General features: G+C 37.5%; 1 protein-coding gene across 28 annotated transcripts in view; it reads right to left on the reverse strand.

Annotated features, from left to right (window-relative positions):
* TCF4 (transcription factor 4) overlaps nucleotides 1-27,776 on the reverse strand; it is a 352,937-nt gene that overhangs the window by 113,968 nt on the left and 211,193 nt on the right. For 18 of the 28 annotated variants that reach the window (XM_027576852.2, XM_027576838.2, XM_027576837.2 and 15 more), the window contains 2 exons: nucleotides 14,377-14,506; nucleotides 13,847-13,896 (listed from right to left, as the gene is read on the reverse strand). In XM_027576852.2, coding sequence (XP_027432653.1) covers nucleotides 13,847-13,896; nucleotides 14,377-14,506 — 180 coding nt within the window. Of the gene's footprint in view, nucleotides 1-13,846; nucleotides 13,897-14,376; nucleotides 14,507-15,353; nucleotides 15,370-27,776 lie in introns of those variants that run through there. The other 10 variants (XM_027576841.2, XM_035723992.1, XM_027576853.2 and 7 more) reach the window with 2 other exon arrangements.

Here is a 27,776-nt window from a genome sequence, read left to right on the forward strand (position 1 = left end):
TAGGGGACAAGAAAAGAAAGAAGCTACCACTTGAAGACCAGCAACGAAAGGGTTAGCAGACATATGCTGTATAATTAGGAGATGCATTAATGATTATGAATAGTAAATGATTTGGTGCAAAGAAAAAATTTTAGTCAAAGGGACATGTACCTATCTTACATGTTTATTAGTAACTGTATATAACTAGAGAATTCTGCTATTAAGAATCTTGCATTATTGGTGTAAATACTTCCAAGGGTACATCAAATTGTAATCTTTCATACGACATCCATCAAACCAGGCTGGAGATTTTGACAAACATTAAACACAGTAAGGAGGCAATTATGTATGCATGATTTAATCTGCAACTAATTAATATGCAAATTTATTCATATGTTAGTTACTAAATTAAAAATGCAAAGAAGCCCTTATGGTGATTCTCGAAATTTTGCACAAACAGAACATTTAAAATGTAAGAAAAATGAAGTTTTTTAGAAACCTATAACACACTTTTAGTGTCTCCAGAACCTGTTGCATTAAGAAGACTCAAAAATACATGTTTAAATACTAGATAATAATTTAAAAGGTGTGCTAATTTTATGTGAGAATGTGGGAACAGAAAGGTTAATCAGAATTCTCTCGAACTCTTAAGAGATACACTCTAATTACCAGACAAATGGTATTCTATTTCTAAGCTTCCTTCCCTGCTTTTAGGGTTGTCAGAAGTTGGTCATCTTACTGATATCCTGCACAAATGGTTACGGGAATAAATAGTATTTGAAACCAACTAGAGATATTGAAAATTCTAGGGGAACTTTGAGACCATGTGGTGTTCACTACACATACAATTTACTCCTCAAGATGGCAACTCGCTCTTTTCGCCTTTGGGGAACAGCTCTTTGCAAACAGAGAAATGGGAGGAAACTCTAGAGGGAGGCTAGAAATTCTCCCAAACTCTCTTCCAAATGAATCTTCAAAGAAAATAATGCGACTAACACAAGAGCAACAACCTCCCCAAAAAGCAGAAGGTAATTTCATCCGAATTCAATCTGGCTATTTTAGCCTTGCATTTTCCAGACAGTCCAAAACTGATTTGAATCTTTGATGGGAGATGAGGGATGTGCAGTAGTGATAATTTAAAAATATCTTTGGGTGTCTGCATACAAGGGAGTATCCAGTCAAGTGCATATATTATCCTTTGGCTCTGCTGCCTTCTGCAAGAGTCTGATTTCCCTAGGACTTCCTGCAGATCAGCAGCGGCAAGGCTCTGTGTGGATCACCTCTCATCTGATTACCTTTCTCATCCGAAGTCCGGCAGCCCTGTATACAGCTCCTGGAGCTGGAACCTGGGACAGCTGTACTGGCCTCAAGGAATCAACACAACTCAACTGTATGAGGAAGCACAATAACAGCGTCTACGGCTCTTCCCAGGGCACTGAACTCTCACCCACGGTAAAAAAAAAAAAAAAAATCGCCATCAGTCTCATTGCTGCCAAGTGACACACAAAAAGGAAGTTAACCATTGGCTGTTACTTGCATTCACAGTCTGACTCTGATCTCCCAGCTTCCCTTAGCCCATTCTGATGCCAAGCGGACTACAGCTTGCCCATTTCATTTCGACCACGGCAGCCAAAAAAAGCCCTGCCCCACCGTGCAACGAAAAGCAGTCTGTTTTGATATTAGTACCACAGTATGTGATATAAGAGAGTCAGATGTCCCCAAACTATGTGCCCTCCCCTGAGGGACTCCGTCCTGGCCTTACTTGGCCAGAGGGATGGGGAGTGTGCCACAAATCCTTAGCATTTGAAAGCACAGGGGAAGGAAACACACCATCCCCAGGGCTCAGACAGAAATGGCGAGGAGAGACTCTTCTGGGGAGAGGAATCATGCCCTCCAATTCAGCACTCGCGTCTAACTGGAAATATTAACTCATATTCTATTCACTCCCTGCCAGCCAGCATACATGTGCACAAACTGAATTACATAAGAAAAGGAGTCTTTTTCTTATGTAATTAAATCTTAGGAGACGCTAGTAAGTAAACATCAGATTTTCTTTTTTTTTTTTTCCCCATGAAAGGAAGAGGAATATTTGGGGTTCAGAAGAATGGAATTTTTTCCTTGATTCTCAGAGAAAGAGGGAGATGGTAGTAAAATCCTCTCCCCTGCCACCCTTCCCCACCCCCTAACACGTTCTGATTTCTTTGCTAAATGCATAGAACCAGACTCTAACCTAGCTTAACCTCTCGATGTGCCCTGTAATGTTCTCATTCCCTCCAGCATTAACATAGCATGCCTTTTATGATTCCAACGAGACATCATCAGGTGAGGATCTCAATTTCTGGGCATTTCAGGAATCTGAGAGTAACCCAGGCCTCTTTAATTTTTACAGGTGACTTAATTTTTGTTGTGACCAGAACTGAACATAAAGCTTTTAAAAGCTTAAATGTACACATTTATGCATTCATTACACAGTGTTAAATCTAATTTGTTCTTTTTACTGTCACAGGAAGCACATGTTTAAAGCAATCTGTTTCCTCATGTGAATGCTTTCCTGTCTGTTTAAAAAAAATTGCGACACACTTTACCCTGAGTAACCAAGAGGTGATCATAAATATCCCTAAATAGCATTAAACAGATATGAAAGACATTAACACTTTCGGAATGCCAAAGTAGTATTAAAAAAAAAAAATTCTAACAGATGCTCCTAGGTCAAAAAGTGAAATGTGTGTTTCCTGAAAAAACACTCTCATCAGAATCATAAATGAACTGTGAGCAGAGAAGAGGTGTTGCTGAACAAACGGGGATCCTTTTGGGGAAGAACACAGCAATCCACTGCCAACGTGTACTTGCCATAAAAAGCCAAATTGAAATGGAAGTTTGATGAAAACCAATATCCTTTGTAATCCACAAGGTGGCAATGACTTCAAATGAGGGGTACCTCCATCGTATCTATCCGGTTTCCCAGAGAAAGAGTCTGTCTCTGGGAACCCAAGCCTCGGTTCCGTTCAGGGACCCGAGGAAGGGGTCCAGCCAGAAGGACCTTTCCTGAAGAGTCAAATGTGCTGCCTGGCTTTTCTGTCAATGAAAACTGGCTGGGAAAAGCCATTCGTTGTGGAATGCAAGACACCATGCTCTTTCCCCCACCCCCTTTGGCAGATGTTTTTTTTTCCTTTCAATGCAAGAGTTCACTAATCAGCCCTTATAAAAAAATTGTTCTAAGTTTCCCTTAGCTGACAAGTGAAAACAAGTTTTCTTTTATGAATTCAGCAATGGCACTGAGGGAAAAAAAAACAAAACACATTACAATGTGGCAAAGGCCAGAATCCAGCAATTCTTTGACTTTACCTTAAAACATCTGTATAAATAGTCCTGTTTCATGTTAGAAATTTACCTAAACAGTACTAAACAAATCGAACTCTGTTTTACTTTAGAAGCGAAATGAAGTGCCATACACTCCTACCTACTCAACACATCTTCGTCTTGCCAGATGAGGTAAAATCCCCAGGCCTAACATCTTTTCGTGGGGACCAGAGCCAGCCCCACAAATGTGGTGCACCACTTGGGAGGACCCGCTTCTGGCCAATTACAGAGTAAGATTGATAGAAGATGAAAGAAGAAGCATGTATCTCCTTATCGCTCAGAGGCAGGGCTGATTCAGGCATAAACAAATTACTGGCAGAGGGGAATCATATTATGAGGCGCTCTGTCATCTTGGCCTGATGTCCCATTTCAAAAGAAAAAAGATGGAGTACATACTTCCAACACAAACTTTGTAGAGCGATAAGTCTAATGATAGAAACAGCTGACTAGGTGTCTTGGCCTGATAGACATTCCTGCAAGGACAAAGACATACAAAAAATGCTTGCAGTATTTTGTAGTTTCAGAAAAAACAGGTGACCTCCATTAGGTAGAATTCTTCTACATGCAATTGAGAGCCTGGTCTGAGTTTCTGCTCAGCAGCTAACTACGCCAGTAAGCTGCGTGTTAAATTTTCCCCAAGTGCTAAAAGAAAGGTAGTTACCTTGCTGCTGATGTTAACATTGCCAGGGGCTTATTATTATTGTCATTAGATGTTATCATTTCTTAGATATTTACAATGTGTCAGGACTATGCTGAGCATGTTATAATATATTTTGTCATTTGTTTATTTCTCCCAATATCCTTAGGGGGTATGTATATTTTCCCTGTTTTTAAGGGAAGAATTCCAGGATATTACCTCATGTGCCCAAGGCCATGTGACTAGCAAGTGGCACAGCCAACTAAAAATCCAGTTGATTCCATGCTCTTAACCACTAGATCGTACTCTCTCTGTTGCAGAAATGCTCTACGGAATGGTCTAGTCTCTCTAAGGGGTCTGCCTGCGCAGAAGTTGTGCATTATAACCAGTGAACACCTTAGAGGTACCAAGGGTCATTCTACAGTGAGATGAAACTTTTGAATATTTAATTTTTTCCAGATTGGCAAATACTTGATATGCGAACAACGATCAGGCTGTGGAGAGCTTTTTGCTCTACCAGGTGCTCTGAATAGCCAGCCACAGGCAGCATAGCATCATGATGAAGGACAGATAAACCTTGCAGACACACTGCCTGGGCCTCAATTGCCAGCTCTGCCATCTACTAGCTGTGTGACCTCAGGCATCTGTCTTCACCCCTCTGTGTCTAGTTTCTTTAGCCATGAATGAAGAGTAGGATATCCCAGGTCATAGGATTTTGTCGGAGTTAGTGATTTATTAGATGCAAAGTGCCCAGTTCCTGGCACCGAATAAGCACTATGGTAAGGGTTTGTCATGAGTATATCCACATCATCTTCTGAGGCAGGTGCTATTTATACCTATTTTGTAGACCATGAAATAGGTTTATGACCCAACCAGGGCCATGAGGTAAGCAGAGGATACCAGACATTTAATTAGGAAGAGCTCTTGATTTCTAATGCAGTGTTATTTCCATCCTACTACTCCACTTTTATTACTGTATTCATTCATTGGAAATCTCTTTCAAAGAAATATGCAAGGCAGTGAATTTAGCCTTTACAGGACAAAAAAGGTCCTTACCCACTTCAAGGTGGTTACAAGTGGGTAAGGGGACTCAGCATCTCCAAAAGGAGAGTAAGTCCCTGTGTTTCACTGTGTGCGTTATTTGATTTTTTGAATGCAAAACCTTCTCAATAGGCCAGACCTTACGCTCTTTAAAATGCTAAGGTCATGCCCACCAATTGGGGATGTAAGCGACAGAATACGGAGAACTTCCTTAAACAGGAAGGACCTTAGCTGTGATTTAAATAAAGAGGACACTGAAGAGAAAGAAATGTTCAGTGTTACTTGGTGTGTCTGTTTTTTTGGTTCGTTGAACAATATGCTTTGAAAAAGTATAAATGAAGAAAGAAATGAGTGAATGAATGAAAACTTCTGAAAATGCTTTCTTCTCCTTCCCACCTGGATGCTCCCAGTTTGTTATTACAGGGTTCCACTTAACAGCTAGGTTGTTGGTGTAATTTATTAAAGGGAAAACAAAACAGCATTGTTTGTAGAATAATTACTTATTTGGATTTGAATTTCATAATTCCAACTATATCTGCCCATAATAAAAATGCTGAATTCCATTTTCTTTTGCCCAACCCTATCAATTAAGCTACAGATGATATGTAGCAATGTGTTATATATATCTAAAAATAAAATTCGTATCAAGGCACTCTGTGAGGAACCCACAGGTTTTGGCAATAAAATCTCACTCATGAAGCATATGCCTCAGTATTAAATGGCAGAATTTGTACCTTTTTATGACATAACAATACTTTCAAACAGTACAATTGTTACAGAAACAGACTGATTATCTATTTAGCTTAATGGCTTACAAATTTCAAACTGATTCAACAAGTCTTAATTGCCAGGCCATGAGCATTCTTTTAAAACCTCAGCTTCAGGGCGCCTGGGTGGCTCAGCTGGTTAAGTGTCCAACCCTTGATTTCAGGTCATGGGATTGAGCCCTGCATCAGGCTCTGTGTTCAGCACAGAGTCTGCTTGTCCCTCTCCCTCTGCTCCTCCCCTGCCCACTCTCTCTCTTTCTCCCTCAATCTCGAATGCTCAAATAAATAAATAAATAAATAAAACCTCAGCTTCAGTAGTTATGAGAAAAGAGTTGACCACTGCTATACCCTTAGACACGTTTTATTTTTTATCTCATCTGCTAACCTCTCAAGTTATTAGACCTCCCTACAGTAAAGCTCGAGTTTTTATACCCCATTTATTATTGAATTATTTTGTACTTCCTGTTCGTTTCATAATGAGCAAGCCAGAAAATATTATTGTACCCTAGGTTAATACACCTGAACACCCGTGAAACAACTGAATTCCACAAACAGGGTTACTTGAAAACATGAACACGAAGAATCAGCCACCTACTTGAAGCTGCTTTCTCATGGCAGCTAATGATATAATGATATACTTTGCCAATTGGTTCAATGAAAGCCATTACAATATTACTCTAAGTGTAATCCAGGAGCATATTTAGAATGATATAGGCTGGGGATGAGGAGGCTGCTGTAGCCAGACACTCTTTTCTCGGATGGTATCAAAATAATTGCTCCAAAACTGCATTTTTTTTTTTTAAGAAAAAAAATCCCTAGATGGTAACAGCAAGTGGTAAAGTGACAGTTTCTGGATATGTGTGAGGAATATACCACAAGGGTCATTTTTCTAAGAACACTAAGTCTTTCTAATATGAGTCCATGTTTCACAAAGGAAATACCTTTTAATCACCATTGTTGCAAACACACTAAAACGTTTTTTTACACTTCGTTACCAAGGGGGCTTTACTAAGAAATGGCCCCTTTTCTTCTGTTTCACTGAATACTCAAACTGAATCTAGTGACACCGAAGACTTGTACAGGTCCTCCTCTGATTACTCTAGAAGTAAATGCTTATATGTCAAGTTTCAACCTTAGTAGCATATTTGGGATTGATGAATTCCTCAGATGACAAAGTTAACCTAGAAAGAGGATAGTGGCTGTCGCCTCACAGCTCGAATATAATTCTAAAAATGTCCTTTTCAAACTCGAATTTGCACATTCTTTCAAAATGGAAATATGTGCTTCTCACCGAAACTTAAATCATTTTTCCAACCTTGAAATCCTATAAAAAAGGCGGACTCCTCTGCACTACCTTAATTTCTCTGAAGAGGGAGTATAAGCTCAAGCAAAGCATAAAACTCACAAGAGCCCTATACCTATGCAACAGCGGCAACTACGGAAAAAAAAAAAAAAAAGAATCATTCACATGCTGCCGTTTTGAGATAAAATAATTGAGTATTTAAAACTACAAATTTTGCACCACATTTTATAAAAGCTCTTATTCCTTTTTAAAGAGAGCACACTCCAGTACACAAATACACCCTGGGACAGTTGAGATCAAGGCTGAGAATCTCATGCTAGTGCTTGGAAATGCGACTTTATGTTCAGTTTAAGAATTCAGTGCAATTTATTTAAAAAACAAAACAAAGCAAGTGTCTGTCAACAGCCTGACAGAATTTAATCTGCCTTAAGAAAATACAACTTTGCTATTTTTGAAGAGACTCTTCATTCCTTTTAGGGTTATTGCCACATATTCTGAGAGAATCTTATTTAGTCCTCCAAGTTCTCTCTGATTTTGATTTATGACTTTCAAACAAAAAACTTTACAATTGTTTTGAAATCAGGAAAACACACCTTGAAAATGCAGAAATCGTCAGTGCTCGGGGGAAAAAAATGAGAAAACTTCCCTATGTTAGAAAATAAAACGAATGTTTCAATCAATGAAATACCGGAAGTTTAAAAAATGGTACCCAACCAAATACTAAGCCAAGCATCTATATTATTCCAGAAACATAAAATAAACTCACAGTCAAACCACATGCTGCAAAACAAGTTTTTATAATTTCAGAATGCATGCAAGTCTCTGACAATTCTCTCTCTAGGTAAAGCAGCCTTACAGCAGCTTCTTGGATTTCTTAATAATTAAACCACTCAGACGGCGGAGTCCAAGACTTCACACCAAAATATACTCTTCAGTGCAAGTGATAAAATGAGGTTCCAAATAACAGTTTCCTGAAACGTATTTCTCCTCTCTCAACAAATGAGGCCAGTTTTATACTAAATGCTATTGTTCCAGTTGTTGAAATCTTAACAAAAGTCCCAATAAATCTTAGCAGGTGAAATATCAAAAACTTGGTTAAAAATAAAAATACACACGTGGGTGGGGGGGAGAGATATCACGCACACCATCTTAGAAGAGCTTGCTTAGTAGAATAATCAGACAAAGGGGGCATCTCTATTGAGGAGGAAACTAGATGGTTGTGTCTCATTTGAGTGTTTGACACATGTATCTTTTCATTTGTAAAGATAAATCACAAAAGAGCTCACAAATATGCAAACCTTTCTTCTATAGTTGACTTTTGTGTTTTTCTTCTCCCTTACATTTCTTCCCACTTTATATTTAAAATATACACACCAGAAGTCATCCTTTTAAGGGGAGAAGGAATAGATCTCATAACAGAGAGGATGATGGAAGAGAGATTTCATTATTCCAAAATCCCAAACAAAAATACAGAAATCTTGTAGCAAACTCCTGAGAGATTGGAATGCCTAATGGTACATATGTTGTATATTTGCGTGACTCTCATATGCTTTTTGAGATATTCTTAATAGAATAAGAACCCCCAATAAAAACTTTAAATACAGAGATTCTCCTATATTTGTGTCAGAACCACCAATTCATAAAAAAAGCATAACGTCCATAGCCTCTAACTGCAATGGAGACGATAAGATTGGTTTTCAAAGAAAGAATGTATATGCTGAACTTTTGAAGCCGTTGGTTTAGTAAATTCAGTATTAACTGCACAAAAATATATGTTCTCTGTGATGAACATTTTCTCAACTTTCAAGGTGCTCCCCAGTGTCATGTTATCTATTCTGTGTAAATTGTGTGAATAATACTTTTGTCCTATTGGGGATGATTTAATTGTATTATACTTCATCTCTTTTCTGTCTATACATTTTCATAACTATTAAGCATAATTTTAATATCCAAACTTTATATTTCAATATCTTTAGTTGGAGAATGGGCACACTAAGTTTAAAGTTAACTATTGTGAGCTATCCAAAGATTTTAATGTAAACACCTATAGTTACACTTTGCCACAAAGGATCTACCTCTCCAGGAACTGAACCTTGATGAGGCCCCTCCTTTTATACCTTATCACATAATTGGCTACTGTAGAATTTCCTACAAAGGAGGGTGTCCAGGTGGCTGATGCTTAGTTCATTTTAAAACTAATATAAATTTTATTTTAACAAAAGTTGTATTATCCCTCAAGTTAAAATTTTGCTGACATGTAATAGCATCACTGTGATTTATGATCAATTTCAAAGTGATGCGGGAAATGATGTTTTCAATCATATATAATTTCTGAGCCTCTAAGAAGGAAAAAAATGATTACCAACTACTCTTTTACATTGTGATTTCCTCAAGCATTTAAGAAAAAAGGGTTTTTTACTAAAAATATTTTAAAGTATGAACTCTACATCATTTTTGAAACCTTCAAATATCAAGGTTTTTTTTATATAATGTAAAAGGCACAGGACACTTAATGCCATCAACATTATCCAACTTTTCCTGATATTCCTAAATAATATCTTCTGTAAAAGAAAGTCTCATTTAAACCTTAAGATTTTATTTTAAGAATTCTTCTGTTAAGAAAATTGGTAAACCTGGTATCTCATACACATTGAATTTTTATTTTTCAAGTCTACCTAATGATTAACTCACTCCAAAGTTTCTTGGAGTGCCCAAATCTTATTTCAGAATCTTTACTATCATAGAGATTGTTGTCCTTAGGATCCAAGTGTCCAAAATTATCTCTGACCACCTAATACAAAGCTTGACAGATCTATGTGATTTTGAAAATAAGCAAACAAAGAAAAAACAACAGTAATTTAACATTAAAAAAATAGACTTTACTGAAAAGGTCAGTTTGGAAAAATCACTGAAGACAGGTCATAAGCTACTTCTAAGGATAAAACTTCTTATTTCTAGAGAAATCTGAGTTCCAAGGATTCCAAATGGGGAAGACAGTGACTGTCACTGAAGTTTCAAAACTCATTTCGAAGTGAAGACAAATTCCACCCATGTTTTCGAAGTAGAATGGTTATTGTTGTTAATACTTTCTGGTTAAATGCATGTCATTTCACATTCAAATTATAAGAAGATGGAGGTTTTATGTGTTTGCATATTGGTGGGCACAATAAAGTTCCCGAAAGCCCATGTCTTTGTGCTTTTAATGTGTGTTCAGAAAAAATATTTTAGAACAGCACAATGTGAAAATTTTTTGCTTTCTAGATTTTAATGCCTCCATGTAAATTTCTAAGAATTATGGATCATTTTCCCCAAAAATGTGATTTAATGGGTGTATTTTTCTCTGCCTGAGTTCATGATTCAATATGTATGACGATTCGGCTATACAAAGAGAAGAAATCTGCTGGAAAGAGCAGTAAAGTTGCAAAACGTTACGTTTAAGATCTAGGATTTAAAAAAGAAATCCAAGACATAGAAATCAAACCAGAAGTTCACGTGCAGATCCAAGAAATCAGACAGGTGAAATAAATTCTGGAGTCAACAAAAAAACAAAGCTTTACCATTAAACTCTCATCAAGAGATGAGGGCTACAAGAAACTGGTATGTGACTGAAAACAACATACTACAGTCTGAACAGAGAACACGAAAATGTTCTGCAGTACTAAGCAAGGCTCTTGTGGGCAATTAGAGAGTTGTCATTTCACACAGCCTTTCCTTTAAAGAAACATCACTCTAGCCCTAACTACAGGCCTCTGTGGTCCAGGGGGACAGACTTCCTTCCCTCCACTGTGCCTGTACAAGGCGACCCCTCAGGATGGTGCTTCCGCCACCCTATCACTGTCACGCTTCCACAGTGACTCGAGGTCTCTTAGAGGCAGTGCACAGCACAAACACATTCAAGGATCCTGCCAGATCCATGGCACGATGTTGGGCCAGGCTTATGTTTCCTCTCTCCCACAGATGCTGCAGTATTTTCAAAAACAGGGCCAGGCAAGCCCCTCGCTCTCATTTTCTGTGAAGATCCAGCCTAATGGTGACAGAAGAGGTCCAGCCTCTGTCTTCTGGTAATGCCATAAATAATATCTGATTACAGATGTTACAGTTTAAATTTTCTTTGTTTTAGGTTAAGAAAGAGAAAGGGCCCATGTCGAAAAGGAAAAAAAAAGTGAGTTGACACAACAGATTGTGACAGATTTATTACTATTTATCATGGTAAATATGTATCAAAGAAAACATATAAATGTCTTTATCTAGTCATAATCACTCCAAAGGAAACCTTTTATTAGCCCAAAATTCTTATTATTTGTAATAAAACTATTCACACATACTGAAGCAAGTTTTAGGAACTACCTCTTACCGGATTTATATTCATAATTTTTATTTGAGTTTAAAAAAAGAGTAAACATGGCAGAGGTCTAAAAATATGAAAATATGGGTCTACAGTGACTATTGTGGACCCTCTCTTTAGATCAAATTAAAACATATTTTGTGTGTAAATAATAAGCAATCCGATACATATAACAAAGCTAATATAAACTAAGTAAAATTGTGATTAAAACAGAGCTGAGATTTTTTTCCCAGTCGTAACAATAAAGAGACGATTGGATTCTAAAATCGACCAAACTAAGTTACTCTTTTTTGCTTAAAAAAGAAAAAACAAAAAAATATAACAAGGATGAAATTTCCATTTCAATTGAATTTTCCTCCTTGTCTTTCCAAAAACAGGCTCTATTTACAAAATTGTTCCTTAAAGACCATTAAAACATTTAGCCAAGATAAATTCTCTAGGAAGAGTAAATCCTGAACTGACCATCAAAAGCCAAAAATTAAATAATACAAACTAAATTTCCAATTCCAGGTCTGATGGGAAGAAAGGAAAGATACTTTTATATTTCTAGACATCTGACAATATATCAACAAGACACAAACTGTCTAAATAGCAAAGAAAAATCTGTGTCAGTGAAATTTTCTATAGTGGCCAGTTAGCTCTAGGGTAATACTTAAAAATTTACAATGAAGTAAGAGAAATTATTGTTGACAACGATTAAGCAGATAGGTAATATCTAATGCCACACCAAAACACTCCTTAGAAATTGTGTAGATTTCTGCATTATTTTAGCAGGAAAAAACAAAGTTTATTTGACCCTGAGGCATAAATAACGTTCTATAGTTTTAAGTTTTTCATGGCTCCTATGGCATATAGCTATTCTATCATTTCAGAAGCATCAAAGTCCACTTATTGTATTTAATACTGTCCGTATTAGGTTCAGGCATGCTTAAAATGTAAACAGCTGTGAGGACTATATCATTTGAAGTTGTCATGAAAGCTATTAAAAGCTAAAGTTTCATCTACATTAAATCCACCACAAACTTCAAGCTTAAAATATGCTTATAAAAACCTGAGGGAATATTAGTCAATTTCAATACAGCATAGAAACTTAAAGAATAAACCACTGAGTACACTTTTTAAGTTACTTACTGGTAGTCTAAAGTGACTATTTTATACACCATTGGCAGTTTTATTTACACAATATTTTTCTATATTTATGGATAATTTTGTGATGCTTCTTCAACATTACCAAGTCTATGATAATCAGCATACAAAATTTGTGTTTCTTTCCTGATAAAGGCTCACTCTGATATATTCACTTAATAATTTTTTGGATGAGCTGAACTAAAAATCAAGTCAAATACACAGGTGTTTGGGTTAATCTAATCTTAGCACATTTGCAAAACCTATTATTCTCCTAATTCATTAAAAATGAAGTAAAACTAATATGTAAGCATTGATTGGTAATATATTTTCAGAAACCCAAATATCATTTTATTTTAGAGGAGAAGAACTTAACAATAGGGTTCATTAGCATTCCTTTCAAAGAATACTAGTGCCCTACAGAACACAGAATTAAATTAAATTAAATCAAAACTGTGTATCTATACCTGTATCTATCTCACAGGAAGGAAGGAAGAAGGGAAAAAAAGGAAGAGAGGAACTCATATTTTTATTCTACGTAAGGAGGAAATCGTTAAGAAAAGACTGTTCTAAACAAAATTAAATAAAACCATCTTAGGAACTCAGATTGGAAAATATATGTTAAGAATTGAAAATAAAGATATCTTATTTAGTTGTGATCACAACCACCTTTTGCTACGTTGGAGACTGGAGGGACCTCAGCAGCGCCTGAGAACAGCTCCAGGTATTAAAAAGACCCAGAATGCTCTTGGTTACAGCTGTTTCTTCTGGTTGTCACCTGGTATTCCAGACACAAATGGTTACTGATGCGGCTACCTCTGAAGCTTTTATTCAGTCACCTCTCTAGAAAATAGAGACATTCTCTCTGCACTCTGGGCTGAAACCCATGTAAATTTTCCCTAAATCCTCTCCACAAATCTCCTTTCGCATGCAAATCCATAAATCATCATAATACCGACAAAGAATTTAACCAACAGATGAAACTAATACTCATTCTCTTGAAAGCCCTGTACAGGTAAAAACTCCTCGAACTTCAGGCACCTTTTCAAGGCTCTCTTCAGAGCTTAACCTGCTGAGTATCAACACAACCACCCAGTCTTCCAGGATATGCAATTAATCACTCCAACGTGGGTCAGGTGGCTGGACGCGCAGGTCATTCCTACCTCATCCACATTCTTGATAAACATGCTGCTCTGGCTCATGGCACCTCGTTACTCCCCTCTCCCTCACATCAATGCGAAACAGAACAAAATAAACACTATACAAAAGCAGAAACAAGCAGTACTTACTGAGGATGGCAAACCTGGAGGAACTTTTCGAACTTTCTTTGTCTGCACCTCTGAAAGAAAAGGAAGAGGCGGTGAGGTCCCCGCATGCCCATTTTCCTAACTAAAACAGATTACACCACGAAGCCATTTAGATTAGACCAGATTTTCTTAAGTCGTTACCTTAGCAAAATGTCAGTACCACTATCGTATTTTATCCTGGCAGACATCAAATTCTGCCTTTTTCATAAAAATCAAGATATTTAACTTTTTTTAAGCTTTGATTTTTTTTTAAGTTGCCTTATATGGGCAGCCAAGAGAAAACAAGAAATAAGCATACACCAAAATAGTTCTCTAGCTACTAGAAGTTGTTAACATACCCAATCCAATGTACTACTGGGGAGGGGTGGTCACGAGCCTGACATTTGAGGAAAATTTTATGGTTTTGGAGGGTGGGGTGAGCGGAGGGTGAGAAGGGTGGTATTAAAAGAGAGAGGAAGAAAGAAAAAGACTACTAATAATCACTCAGGCATTCAAACGGAGGAATACCTTACCCATGGCAGTACTGTGAAGAGGCCTCCTTCGGGGGTTATTGCTAGAATACTGATAATACTGGGAGCCAGGTTTGGTGGGCGACAGGGTTCCTGGGGTGCCCATATCCATGTCACCTCCAAGGAGACTCTGCTAAAAGGTTAAAAATGGAAAACAAACATACAAGGTTAGTTTTTCACGTTCACCACCCCCCAACTGATTGTTAGTACTTAAACCAACGCAATAAACAAAACAGCATCTGCTAAGCTGTAACAATTACAACACAACCGAACAAAAAGAAAAGCAGTCTAAGAGGCTAGCCCAAAGTTTGTGATTTTTTTTTTAATTCTTTGCTTTTGAGAGGGAGGTAGAAGGTGATTCTCTTTAAACAGTATTTTCATCTTAAGACAACTCACATTTTAATTTTTTAAGAGGACGGCATTTATGTAAGACTCGTGTTTTGTTTTTTTGTTTTGTTTTGTTTTGTTTTTTCTTTAATCTACACTTAGGCTCCTATCTGGGAACTATTCATGCCCTTCCTTCACAAGAACCCAGGGGAATCTGATTTTTCGGACGCACACAAAACTTCCCCTGGCTGCTCACACTGGGAGTGAGTGTAGAATGCTCCACTCAACTGAGGACTCTGCCTCTCTCCATCGGCACAGCATTATCCTCCACGGATTTACACAGCACCCACAGAAGAGAAAATGCCAGCAGAACCGGGAGTAAATTCAAATCTCACACTAACTTCCAAAATCATAGAAATAGGACGCATTCTAAGCTAACAGGAACAAATTAAAGGACATTAGAAGGCCCTCTTGAGGACTACTGGAAGCTAAAACACATCCCCACAGATTAAACATTTACCTGAGCCCTAGAAAACTTCCACAAATATCATTAAGTTATCACAGTGTGATAAATCACTAAACTTTCAAAAATGATGACACACGAAAGATTCTATAATAATATTACATTTTCTAAAAACTACATAAAAACTTACCCATAATATATAAATCGCCTGATTATACTCTGCATTGAACACATTGTTCTTTTAATTAGCCTGATATGCAAGAAAACAAGTGTAGATACTACCATTTATATTAAGAACAAATTTACTGTTTAATAAAGAAATTTTAAAATTAAGTACTAAAAAATCTAACTTTATCGTTACTTGTAATCAACTTTTACTGACTGAACTAATTACTGTCCTTGATAAAGTACAGAATGTGTTTTCCCTAATCTAAATTCTAATCACCATGTCACTCACAACAGACTTAGGGATGCTTCACTAACACACTATTCACATGCAAAATACTCTAAATAGGCCAATTATGACTCTGCCCCTGTTCCCTGGTTAACCCGCTGAGAACTGAAAAATTTCACAAGGCAGTCACCAACTAAAACAAAGAGTCCTTGTTTTAAATTAAGACAGTCTTTTTGATTCCTAAATAGCTCAACAAAGTGGCATGTCTTCTAGTGAAAGCAGTTGGTCAAATATGACCCATAAGCTGGAAAATCAAAAATTCAAACCTCCCCTTTCCAGTGCCATATAGCTAAATATCATAAAGAGAACCTCTCTATTCCAAGGGATTTTTGTGAGTGCTGGATGAGTAATATATAAAGGACTAATCAGCTACTGACAAGCTTGCCTTCACTGATTCCAGTTTCAGACTTTTCCAAGGGATACATAACAAACATTACTTAAAAATAAAACTTCAAGGGATGAGATTTTAGGTTTGCAGCTCATTTTGAGCAAAAACTCATTGTGAGTATCTTCATATTTGCCACATCAATACCAGATCAAGCCAGATCATTTACCAGATAAAAATCTGACATCCGCATGCTCAATTACTGCCTATTCCGAACTTAAGATATCCAAATGCTACCCAATGACAAACTAAAATATAGAGCTCTTTGTAATAGTTTTCTACAAATCAGGAATCCAACAGCTCACCATCAAATGATTTATCATTTTATAAGTGGCATTCAACAATTTCAGAACCTCAACCTGAAATTTCACTCTTGGTAAACCTTATTAACAAAATCTGTATTTAAGCCCAAGTTTTCTTTGAAATTTCCATCAAAAAAGCTGTGAATGATTTAAATCACAACCTCCTCACAGTCTGGTAAATTTACAAAGAAGCCTTCCTTTCATGAGAAGAGGAGTTTGAAGATGACATTATTGAAAGCTTTGTATTTTAGACAGACATTACTCCTCTCTCTTCACTTATCTTTTCCTCAAATAATACAAAATATTCAAACAAGACTGAGCAGATATGTTGAAATTCTTGCTTGTCTCCTTAATGAGCTTAACCATTGCTTAATTTTTGTTGGTCCTGGTAGCAAAGGTTCTCACTCCCAAGAAAGTAGATGCATTCAATAGGTCAACATAAAAACAAACACGCTTGCTCTACTGTGTTTTAGCAGCATTCACAACAGAGCTGTGAAAAATGGAAAATGATAACTAGAAGATCGCTCACTGGCTGTGGCTGACCTTACTGTTGTTAATTTAAAAGAAAATCATTTCATGGGCCAGTTGTAAATAAATCATGCACCCAACCCTTGCATGTGCAGCCACACGAACTATGTATGGATAGTGACAGAAGACCAAGACCAGATAGCACGTCCACACGTGTAGAGCTTCATGTTGATCTTTTTTTTCCCCCTTTTTCACAAAGCACATTCCTGTTTCTTTCTTTTTAGACCTGTTTGTTCCTTTTTCTTTTTTCTCTCAGACAATAGAATCATTCTTCTAAAGCAACAAAAATAAGCATTTCCTCATACTCAAGGGGGCCCCATCACCCCCCTACGGAAAATTAAGATAAAAATATATGTGCTCCTATTGGAGAGTATACTTGTAAAATGAACAATAACCATTTACTATTGTTTGGCCTTTACGTCACACATTTAACTCTCTTAGCAATGAGAAAGAGGAAAAAAAAAATTTCCACTGGCTAAAATAACCTGAGTTTATGAACTTAGAAAATTAATGGTATTCCATTTATTAAGGTAAATTGAATATGGCACAAAATGGATAAGGCATTCATTTACATATGAATTCACCTGCATGAATATATATATATATCTATATATCGATATATAAAGACAAATTTTCGCTTAATAAAAGTTGTTTGGAAGCTAAAGTCTACTTTCAAAATGGGCCAATTTGTCTTTGCCTTCAATAAGATTGTAAAGGTTTCAGGGTTTCCGCATTGTGCAAGTTCATGCTCTGCGGTTATGCTGGGTCCCAGTACGGAGCTGCCTGGGTCTGCCAGGAAACACTGGAAGCAAGATGTGGCATCTCACACAGCTAACCTGTAAATCTTAAACCCATAGTTTAGCATTTTGTGTAACTGTCTGCAATGTGATGAGATGAGCCCTTCCCCTTCTTCACTCCTTATTTTCTTCCAAAGACAAACAATCTTAAGACTTAAAATAGCCTAACCAAAAAAATAGAATCTGCTGACTTTTGTTAACTGGGTTTAAATATTTTAGGGTCCACCCCCCCGACAACCAATCTTTCATCAGAAAGTCCCACCAGAGCCCCTCAAATACCAAATGCAGCACTCTGTGAGGGTCCACATCCATTAAATTTTTTTGTTTGTTCTACATCAGATCTGGGTCTCAGTCTAACACATTCTCAACTACTGCCCCAATTCCTTCTGGGTTGGCGGGGGGAGCATTTTAACATCCTTGATCAACCATTGAACTTTGCTTATGCAACCAAGAATGCAAACCATGAATTAAACTTGAGTAACAGAAAAGCAGCATATATCTCAAATTAGATTTATAACTGAATGGTAATCAAAAATAGAACTCACTGCTTCGAGCTTAAATTATCAACTTTTTTCTTGTTAAACTAAAATCATCTTGCTCTGAACTATTATTTCATTTCAGTCAGCACTTTAAATGTAATGGGTGGGTGGTACATTTCTAAAAAGGAAGATTATATTTACCCTTAATTATAGATATGAGTGAGATCAGAGTACGATGAATGCTGCTTTTTGGCTTATAATTAATTCATCTAATAGGTGAATGACCTTGAATTTCAGAGTTGGAATCTGGGAAGGGGGGGAAAGAAGTAGGAGAAAAAATCATCTCTGGGGAAAAGCAAATGTACCCCTGGTTTCTTAGAGCTTTCTCTGATTTTGCGTCACTCCCATTACGTTGTGATCCGGTATCAGACACAACATCTTGGGGGGATGTTGTAGAACAGAGAAAAGCAGTCTCAGATGAAACCAGATTAAGCTCCTTTTCTGAACTATTGCCAAATGCTTGTGAGTCTAATTCATGTTTGGGTATTCTAGTACTCACACAGCTGCAATTCTATTCTTTCATCACAAACCTAAGTGATGTATAGTGGCTTTGTATGGCGAACTGACTCTATAAAGCCAGGAATTTTGGAAGGCTTTACGTTAATATGGAAATAAAATTCTGAACCACCATAAAACTTATGAATGCTGGATATTTGTATGGGTACCTAATAGACTTTGCAGTACTAAGTGCAAAATACACATCGAGCAAAATTAGCAATTATATGTTTAAAACACATTTTTTTTAAAAAAAAATCGCAATTGAGGTCATTTCTACATAGTGAATTCTGCACAGAATCGGGTTTTCAAAGACACTGCTGAATAAGATTCCTAACAGCCATGGGGAAGTTTTTGCAAATCCCTGTCGAATAGCTGCTGCTGAATTTGCCATTTTGACCACAGAAGGGCCATTGCTGACTTACTATAGTAGCAGGAGGGGGCGATAATTTTGCTGCTGTTGGCACTTACTCTGCAACCCAGAATATATCTCACACCAAAGGGCAATGAAGAACACAATATTTCCACCTGTCCACTTTTGAACTTCAAAGCTCAAAACTGAAGGTCAGTCTTTGGACAGTCTCTATTCCCAATAGCTGAAGGTCTAGGAATGCACCTCTATAATTTATTTTGAGTTCTGTCTTATGCTTGGTTTCAACAAAAGAAAACTCTAGAAACTCACATAAGATGGCAAGGATAACTTTCATAATCAGGGACTTAACAGATTGTCATCGTGCTGCAGAGAAATGTAAATTATCGAAATTATCATTTAGCAAAGATTTTCTTTTAGGGACTTTTGGTCAATGCTTTTTATTTCTACTCTGTGTGTAGTGCACATTGTAACAAATCAGAAGTAGAATCCAAACCTCTTGAGGAAAGAGGGAGGGATCTGAGGTGAGAGAGATCACATTGAACCCTAGCTCAGAGGCATACAGGCATCCTGACTAAGGGTTAGTTATGCAACTGCTCTAAACCCTATTTTCCTCCTCTGTAAAAAGGGAGTAATGAAAGCTCTACTACAGGGTTATCAGGAGCAGATGAAACAACATATGTAAAATGTCCAGCAGAGCTGGTGTCTAGCACATAGTTGCCCTCCTTCCTATGTCCCTACAATTCATAGTCCCATGTCCCCATCTACTGATGACTACTTAAAAGATTTCCCAAAAGCTGTGAATGATTCATTGGCAGTGAGATCATCCACCCTACTTTGAGATTAAAAAGTATACATTGAGATAATAATTTTGAAAAGTCAACATAAAAAAAACTGAAAAAAAGCCAAATCTGTGGGCCTACATAAACAGTGATGATAGCCTCATGGCCTAGAGCTATGCCGGCAACAAGAGATGGCTAGTTTTGATCCATATTGAAGAAAGAAACTGGCCAACAATCAATCTGGATAATTTCAGCTAGTAGCCATTTTCCTGGAACTGCCACAAGGATTATTTCAATGGCTCATTTAATTTTGCTTTTGCAAGCGTGAGCAAATATTACAGTTAATTCCACTACATGTGAGACAAAAACTAGTCACACGAAGTGTTGTACAACTAGGTATTTAAAAATAAGACATGTATCTGATAAAATTTTATTAATCATGTGATGTTAAATAAATTCAAATTCTTACCACTGCATTGGCCACTGATAAATAGCTCAAACAAGTTCAATATTGTTTTTCTCCTTGCAAGGCCAACTATAGGCATTTTATGTGATATTTATCAAGTACTATTTAAAAAAAAACCCATATTGCCCCATGATGTGACAAAAAATAAATGAATGCACGTCACAGTTTTGGCTGGGAATTTGCATAACCTCCAAAGCATTCAATTGACCTTGGACAAAATGATTTATTTTTGTAGTGATTATATTTCACCAAACATTAAAAATTCAAGTATATTGTCTTTTCCTATAAAGAAACACAACACCTTATATTTAAACGTTATAGTGTGATGCAAAGGTTGCCATGGTAACTATTACTTAATGTATAGTGGAGTAACAGTAAAGTAAAAACTTATGCATTTTGATATGGAAATTACAACTGCCCAAGGGTTGGCAAGATTTATGCATTCACCTATTTGACTACCTCTCAAATAAAAAAAATAAATAACAACAAACAACATTTATTGTATACAATAAAGTGAGGAGGTCTTTCAGTGGTTTCTGAAAATCCATCCTGGAATCCCAAGTCATCTATTACATATTAAAAAGAGGATTTTTATTTGTTAGTGAGAAGGTAGATACTTAGCAAAAAGAAAATAGGAAAGCAATCAGGATCCTACCATAAAAATGGATTTGAAGAAATCTTATATAAACAATATAGAATTTAAGACAACTACCTTCTTTTCAGTTTATGTTCCTTCTCAGTTCAGGAAGTTTATTTAATATATAATTTGATAAGTGTGCTATAATCACTACTTGCCTTAAAATGTTTCTTTAGCAATTTTGTTCCAAAGTAAAAATAGAACAATTTGAACAAGACCTGTTAACATACTAGGGAATTAACACCACTTCTCCTATAAATATAAACATGTGGCTATAATAAACGTGCTGAAAAGTGTATTTGGCCAGGTTGCTATTTTAGTAAAATAAAGCAGTATCAAAATGTCACATGTCAGTCTTCTTCATATTGGATGGGGAAGGTTCCATTTCAAGCTTGTTGTAAATCCTTTCCTCTCTAGTAAGGATTTATAAAAACATTTTTATGTTGAGACTGTCCTCGTGGAGGACAGAGTCCGGGATCTCCGTCTGCTTACCCAGCACCTCTCATAGCTTCTCAATTAACGTCTAACGGCCAACGTGTAAGATTTACTAAAATAAAGTATCCTGATAACTTTCTGAACTTGTACATAAGGTGACAAGCCTACCACATGACATGAGGAAACTGAGGTTATCTGGAGAAGCAGTGAATGTCTGATGGAATCTTCAAGTCATCAAGGATTCTTTACGTTCTGACTATCCTTCCAAAGCTGGGTCGGCTTTCAACGTGCATTCACAGTTTAGCTCCCAAAGAGCCCTCTCTTGAATACGTGGTTTATCAAGAATATGTGGCCAGGAAGGCCGAATGAGTTTATAGGCTAGTTAAAAGGGAAAATGCTTATTCATAGTTGAACTCCCTATTGTGCCCAGCACAGAGACCCGCCATGGCAAATGCTCACTAAATATCAAAATGAACACAGAACAATCGCTATTAATCAAATTGAGGGCTTAAACAGCTATTCTGTTGGGTTGGGTTTTTGTTTTTTTTTTTTAGTTTTTTTTCTAGCATAGATGTATTCCATTAGTCCTTCCAATTACTGTTGCTGCTGATAATAATGAGTAGTAATAGTGGAGGAAGGGGGAGCAGGAACTTGAAGTAAGACCAGTGACATGGGGTAAGCTATCACAGCTGAGTGCCTGTGAAGAGCCAAGCACGGCTGCAGGTTCTTTCCACACCACCAAGCCCGAAGATCTGACCGCCACCGGACCCACGGGAACATTCAGAGTGGGCATGTGGCCTGACCCACGGCACACATGTAGCTGGCAAGCCACACAACCAGGACGAGAACTCAAGTTACGTCTGACTTTGAAGCCCATGCTTGTCCTCCATCCCACACCCTCCCTCCCACTATTCTGTGCACTTGGGTTTTCTTGCCTTCACTCTGACCGTTAGGAGGAGTCAATCTGTTTTTCTTCAGGTCAACCTAACACCAAAAGCTCATCTCTCACATTTACTCCAGAGGAGCCTCTAACTCAGTAGATGAGGACAGGCCCGGATGTGAGTACCACTTTTTCTTTTTTTTTTTTTTAAAGATTTTATTTATTTGACAGAGAGAAACACAGCAAGAGCAGGAACACAAGCAGGGAGAGTGGGAGAGGGAGAAGCAGGCTTCCCGCTGAGCAGGGAGCCCGATGTGGGGCTCGATCCCAGGACCCTGGGATCATGACCTGAGCTGAAGGCAGATGCTTAACAACTGAGCCACCCAGGCGCCCTGTGAATACCACTTATCTCCTGGATAACCTTGGGCAGTCTGTCTAACCTCTGCAGGCCTGAGGCTCCTTGTCTGGGGGAAATGGTATTACTATTCCTACCCAGTGTAAGAACTAACCTAAATAATATAAAGTGCTTAGCAAAGTTCCTAGCACTTACTCAGTCTTGGTTCATCAAGAAGGAGTATTGTTATATATGCTGTATACATAAAATATCTTACTATAAATTAATACTATATATTATGTAACATCATTATGTAAGTCAGAATGGAACATGATAGATTACTGGATATAAGTAATACACAGGCATATTACACACATTGGTAACAGGCCAAGGAAGTGTTAGGCTGTAAAACACTAAACCCTCTTGAACAACAGAAATCTCAGTTCTTGAGTCTGAAACTTCCACTGCCCGCCCTTCTGCTGTCTGCAGCCCCTGACCATTCATTTTTCTTTTTTTGTTATTTTTTTATATTACTCTTTATTTTTTAAGTTTTTATTTTAATTCCAGTGTAGCTAACATACAGTGTTATATTAGTTTCAGGTGTACAATAGAGTGATCCAACCCAACCATACATCACCCAGCGCTCATCACGACCAGAGCTCTCCTTCATCCCCATCCCTTATTTCATCTTGCCGTTCAGGTCAGATCTTGATTTCTACAATGTGGTCAAGTGTCTTCTCCAATCAAGTTCATATTCTTTTTTTTTCCCTTTCCTCTTTTGTTGTTATTTCTTTTTGCCCCCAACCTTCTCACATTTCAGTCCACTTCCTTCTAGACTTTTCCTTCTATCTCATCTGAAAACATTCATCTGCTGTAACATTTCTCATCTTGTATGGCAAGTGTTCATGTATCTGATTTATCCCTTCTAGTCTGGGGGTTCCTCCAGGGCAGAAAGTGAGCCTCAATCATCTTTGTATTCCTGGCATCTAGCACAGTAGGTCTAGTCATAGTGTATCTTCAATAAATGCCAACTGCATTAATTAGTTAATTCATAAATTGCTGACTATGCCTACATGATTACAGTGGTTACTGTCATGAAGATAGCGCCCCCATCTCTATCCCAGCAGATATGTAACTCCTACACTTGTATATTCAGTCTTGCCCTTAGCTTTCCTCCCGTGCCTCTGGAGTGGTTTTCTAAAACACCACCTCCCGAATGCTTCATAAAAATACCTTAAAATTTAATCCTGAATATGTGAAAGACTTGACACACCTTTCCGACAAAACTTCTGCTAATTCCCAATTATTCTCTCAGCCCTTTAAAATAAATTAGAAGAGTCAGAATTTGTAAAGTCTGTGAAGAAATTAGCTGTATGTTTGTCTAAATGCACACACAATGGTTGACATTTGGCTGAAAAACAGTCTTCCAATATTTTTATCATTCATCCAGCTGGGGTAATGCAGGCTCTTCCTGGGACAAATAGGTTCAGTGACATCACACACCTCAAGCAGAAAAGACACTGCAGGAAAGAGGATGGAAGACGTAGCGAGGAACAGAGGGAAGGACTGTGGAGAGTTCTGAAGAGGACAGTTACCCCGGGGAGCACAGTATCTAGTAGAGGCTGGAAGTCTTGACGTGATATTTAGCACTGGGATTCTAATTTCTTAACTATGGATAACTGGCTGGGTCAGACAGGTTCAAAAGATAGTAGGTGCTCTATGCAGTTTCGTGGACTTTTGGCCACAGAAATGGCCATAGTAGACTGGAGACAGAAATAACGTCATCAAGGCAATGACTTAGGAACTGAGCTTCAACACGATAAAAAATTTGGGGTGTATTTCTTCACAGGAAGTGATATGGCCTAAACATTCTTAGACTATTCATGCACCAGTTTGTCTGAACTCTTCTGACTTGGCTACCACTTCCAAAATGCCACCACTAAATACTAAGAACATCGTTCTAAGACAGAGGTCGTTAAATATCTTCTTAAAGGGCCAGACAGTAACTATTTTAGTCTTTGCCAGCCATCTGGTCTCTGTTTCAACTACTCAGCTCTGCTGTGGTGGGGCTAATCAGGCATGTATGGTATGTAAATGAACAGGTGAGGCTGTGTTCTAATAAAACTTTATTTATAAGAATGGCTGTGAGCTAGATTTAGCGCCAGGCCATAGTCTGCTGACCCGTTTTCTAAGATGAAGACATAGTGTTTCTTAGGACACATGTTCAAAACTCAATTATTTCGCCATGGTGGAAATGCCATGAAGTTTCCTGGATGCTGTCTTCCACCCATTATTCTCCCCGCCTGTCCCCCAGTCCCACCCAGAATGTTCGTATACTGCTGTCAGAATTTAGGCTTCTTAAGCCCCGAGCTGCCCCTGTTCTCTCAGCAGAACAACCTTCAGAGCTTGCGAATATACTCACCCCCACCCACTCCTACCTCACAGCCAATTTGGCTCTAGTCCACCTCTCAGGCTTCTCCTTCCTCTCGCACACATTTGGCACCAACTGGGCATTAAGCACCTACCATAAACTAGCCACCGCTGTAGGCACTGGAGATGCAGGACCTCCTCAACCATATCCTCCCCTTGGCTTCAGTATGTTGAGAGACACATGGCGTCTGGGCCTCCTCCGACTGCCTTCTCTCCCATCACCTCAAGCCACTGCCAACTCCAGAGCTTAAGCCTTGACCTGCACAGCGTCCCCACGTACATGGTGACCTGCCCCATCTTTTGCAACTCCATTCAGAACCCACTCACTCTATGAAATCTTCCATACGAGTGAGTGAGTTCTGAATGGAGTTGCAAAAGATGGGGCAGGTAGCACCCAGTGTCCAATCTTTCAGTTTACTCAATATTCACACAAATATTTTATTTTTTTAAGGATTTATTTATTTTTATTTTAGAGAGGGGCGGGGAGGGGCAGACGGAGAGGGAGAGAAAGTCTTAAATGGACTCTGCGCACAGCGTAGAGCCCAACGAGGGGTTCATCTTATGACCTGAGCCGAAACCAACTGCGCCACCCAGACATCCCTTCACACACATATTTTATAAGCAGCCTTCGATCTTTATGGGGAAGGTGATATTTTAACAACAAGCAACCAACTGGCTTCACCGAGCTACGAAAAGATCACAATTTTTAACTTTCCTGAAAGTAATTGTAGAGTATTTATATCTACCTATACTCTGTTTTCTCTCCAAGGATGTAGGACAGGCATATATTTTATTATGTTTTCTCAAATTCCTCATTATAAATATATTTAGATATTCAGCATATGACACTGACTGTCTGAACTAGTTCACAAGACAGCTTAACAAAAATCATAAAAGGATTCAGATTCAGCAGCACAAACACTTCCAAAACACCAAAATACTCTCATATATCAATTTTTAAAGGAATCGATTACTTTAACCTTTTCACACAAATATTTTGCAGAGAAGTAGTTGTATAAAATTAATCTGATGATTCAAAATTAAATTAGACTTTTAATGCAAATTCAAACAAAATGCCAAATAGGAAAAAATGGGTGGGAGAGGAAGAACATGGAATCCGGAAATGATTCTAAATTTTATTGGGAAAACTAATGCATGATAATTATAGCTAAGAAAATTTTTACAAAGAAACAAGTTGAGAAAACCTACTACATATACATATACATATATACATACATATACATATACATATACATATTTTAAGCAAAGTAAATAGAAACAATTTAGTACTGCTGCCAGAAAGGACAGACATAGCAATGGAAAATGTATAGAGAGATTTATGATAAAGCTGTCGTTTAAAAATCAATGAGGAAACAAGAAATTATTCAATAAATAGTACCAAAAGTTTGCTCAGGATTTGAAGAAAAAAACTTAGTTAAGTCTTTGCTTCAGACTTTACACCAAAATGGACTTAAATGGTTAAAACATAAAGCCAAGAAAATAAATAAGCAAAAAAATTCTTCTTTAATTTTGAAGTAGAGAAGACTTTGTCTATGACATTAGATACAGAAAAATTAAAGGAACATATTAAAACCTATGACTACATAATTGTTTTTTTTTTTTTTTTTTTAAAGATTTTATTTATTTATTTTAGAGAGAGAATGAGATAGAGAGAGAGCATGAGAGGGGAGAGGGTCAGAGGGAGAAGCAGACTCCCCGCCGAGCGGGGAGCCTGATGCGGGACCCGATCCCGGGACTCCAGGATCATGACCTGAGCTGAAGGCAGTCGCTTAACCAACTGAGCCACCCAGGCGCCTACATAATTGTTTTTTAAAACATTATGCAAACTGGGTGCCTGGGTGGCTCAGTTGGTTAAGCATCTGCCTTCGGCTCAGGTCATGATCCCAGGGTCCTGGGATCGAGTCCCGCATCGGGCTCTCTGCTCCTTGGGAGCCTGCTCCTCCCTCTGCCTCTCTCTCTCTCTCTCTCTGACTCTCATGAATAAATAAATAAAATCTTAAAAAAAAATTATGCAAACTACAAAAAAAGTTCAGAAAAATCATTGCAATCAATAATTCAAAGGAAAGATAAATACCCTCAACAAATAAAAAGCTCTTTAGATTACCATAAAAAATCATGAACCATTCCTTTATAGAAAGAATAAATTTGAAATTTGGCAATAAATATATGAAAAGACATTTGGCAAGTGACAATAAGACAAATTTTCAGCTGCCAGAGAGGAAGTTCACTTTCATATACAGCTAATAAGAATGTAAACTGGTAAAAACTCTCTGGAAGGTGATTTAAAATGTACAGCAAAATTTTAAAAGCACATGACTTTGAAATTTCAATTTTAGAATTTTACCCAAAGGATAAAATTGAACAAGTATATAAAAATATATGTGCAAAGGTGTCCATGGCAACTTTGTGTTTATGAAAATTTAGAAAATTCTAGCAGTAGTTTTGTTAAATAAATGAATAAGTATGAAATGATGTGGTAAATTTACATTTAAAGAAAAAACATGTTTTAAAAATGTGGCACCCACTGGGTATGATCAATTATTCCAAAAAGTATCCACAGGTTTAACAATTCTCTAACAAATCCTCCATAATTGCTTAGTCAAATCATGATGTTTTATTAGAATATTTTTTACTTGGCAAATTCCACTGCTTACATTTATTACAAGTAACAGTCTTGAATAACTTCACAGAGTAGGGTTCTGCAAGATAATTTTAGATAGTAGGAAGGGCAGCATGAAGATTATATTCATTTCAGAAA

This window comes from Zalophus californianus, chromosome 14, assembly GCF_009762305.2.
Source record: "Zalophus californianus isolate mZalCal1 chromosome 14, mZalCal1.pri.v2, whole genome shotgun sequence".
Lineage (NCBI taxonomy): Eukaryota > Metazoa > Chordata > Mammalia > Carnivora > Otariidae > Zalophus > Zalophus californianus.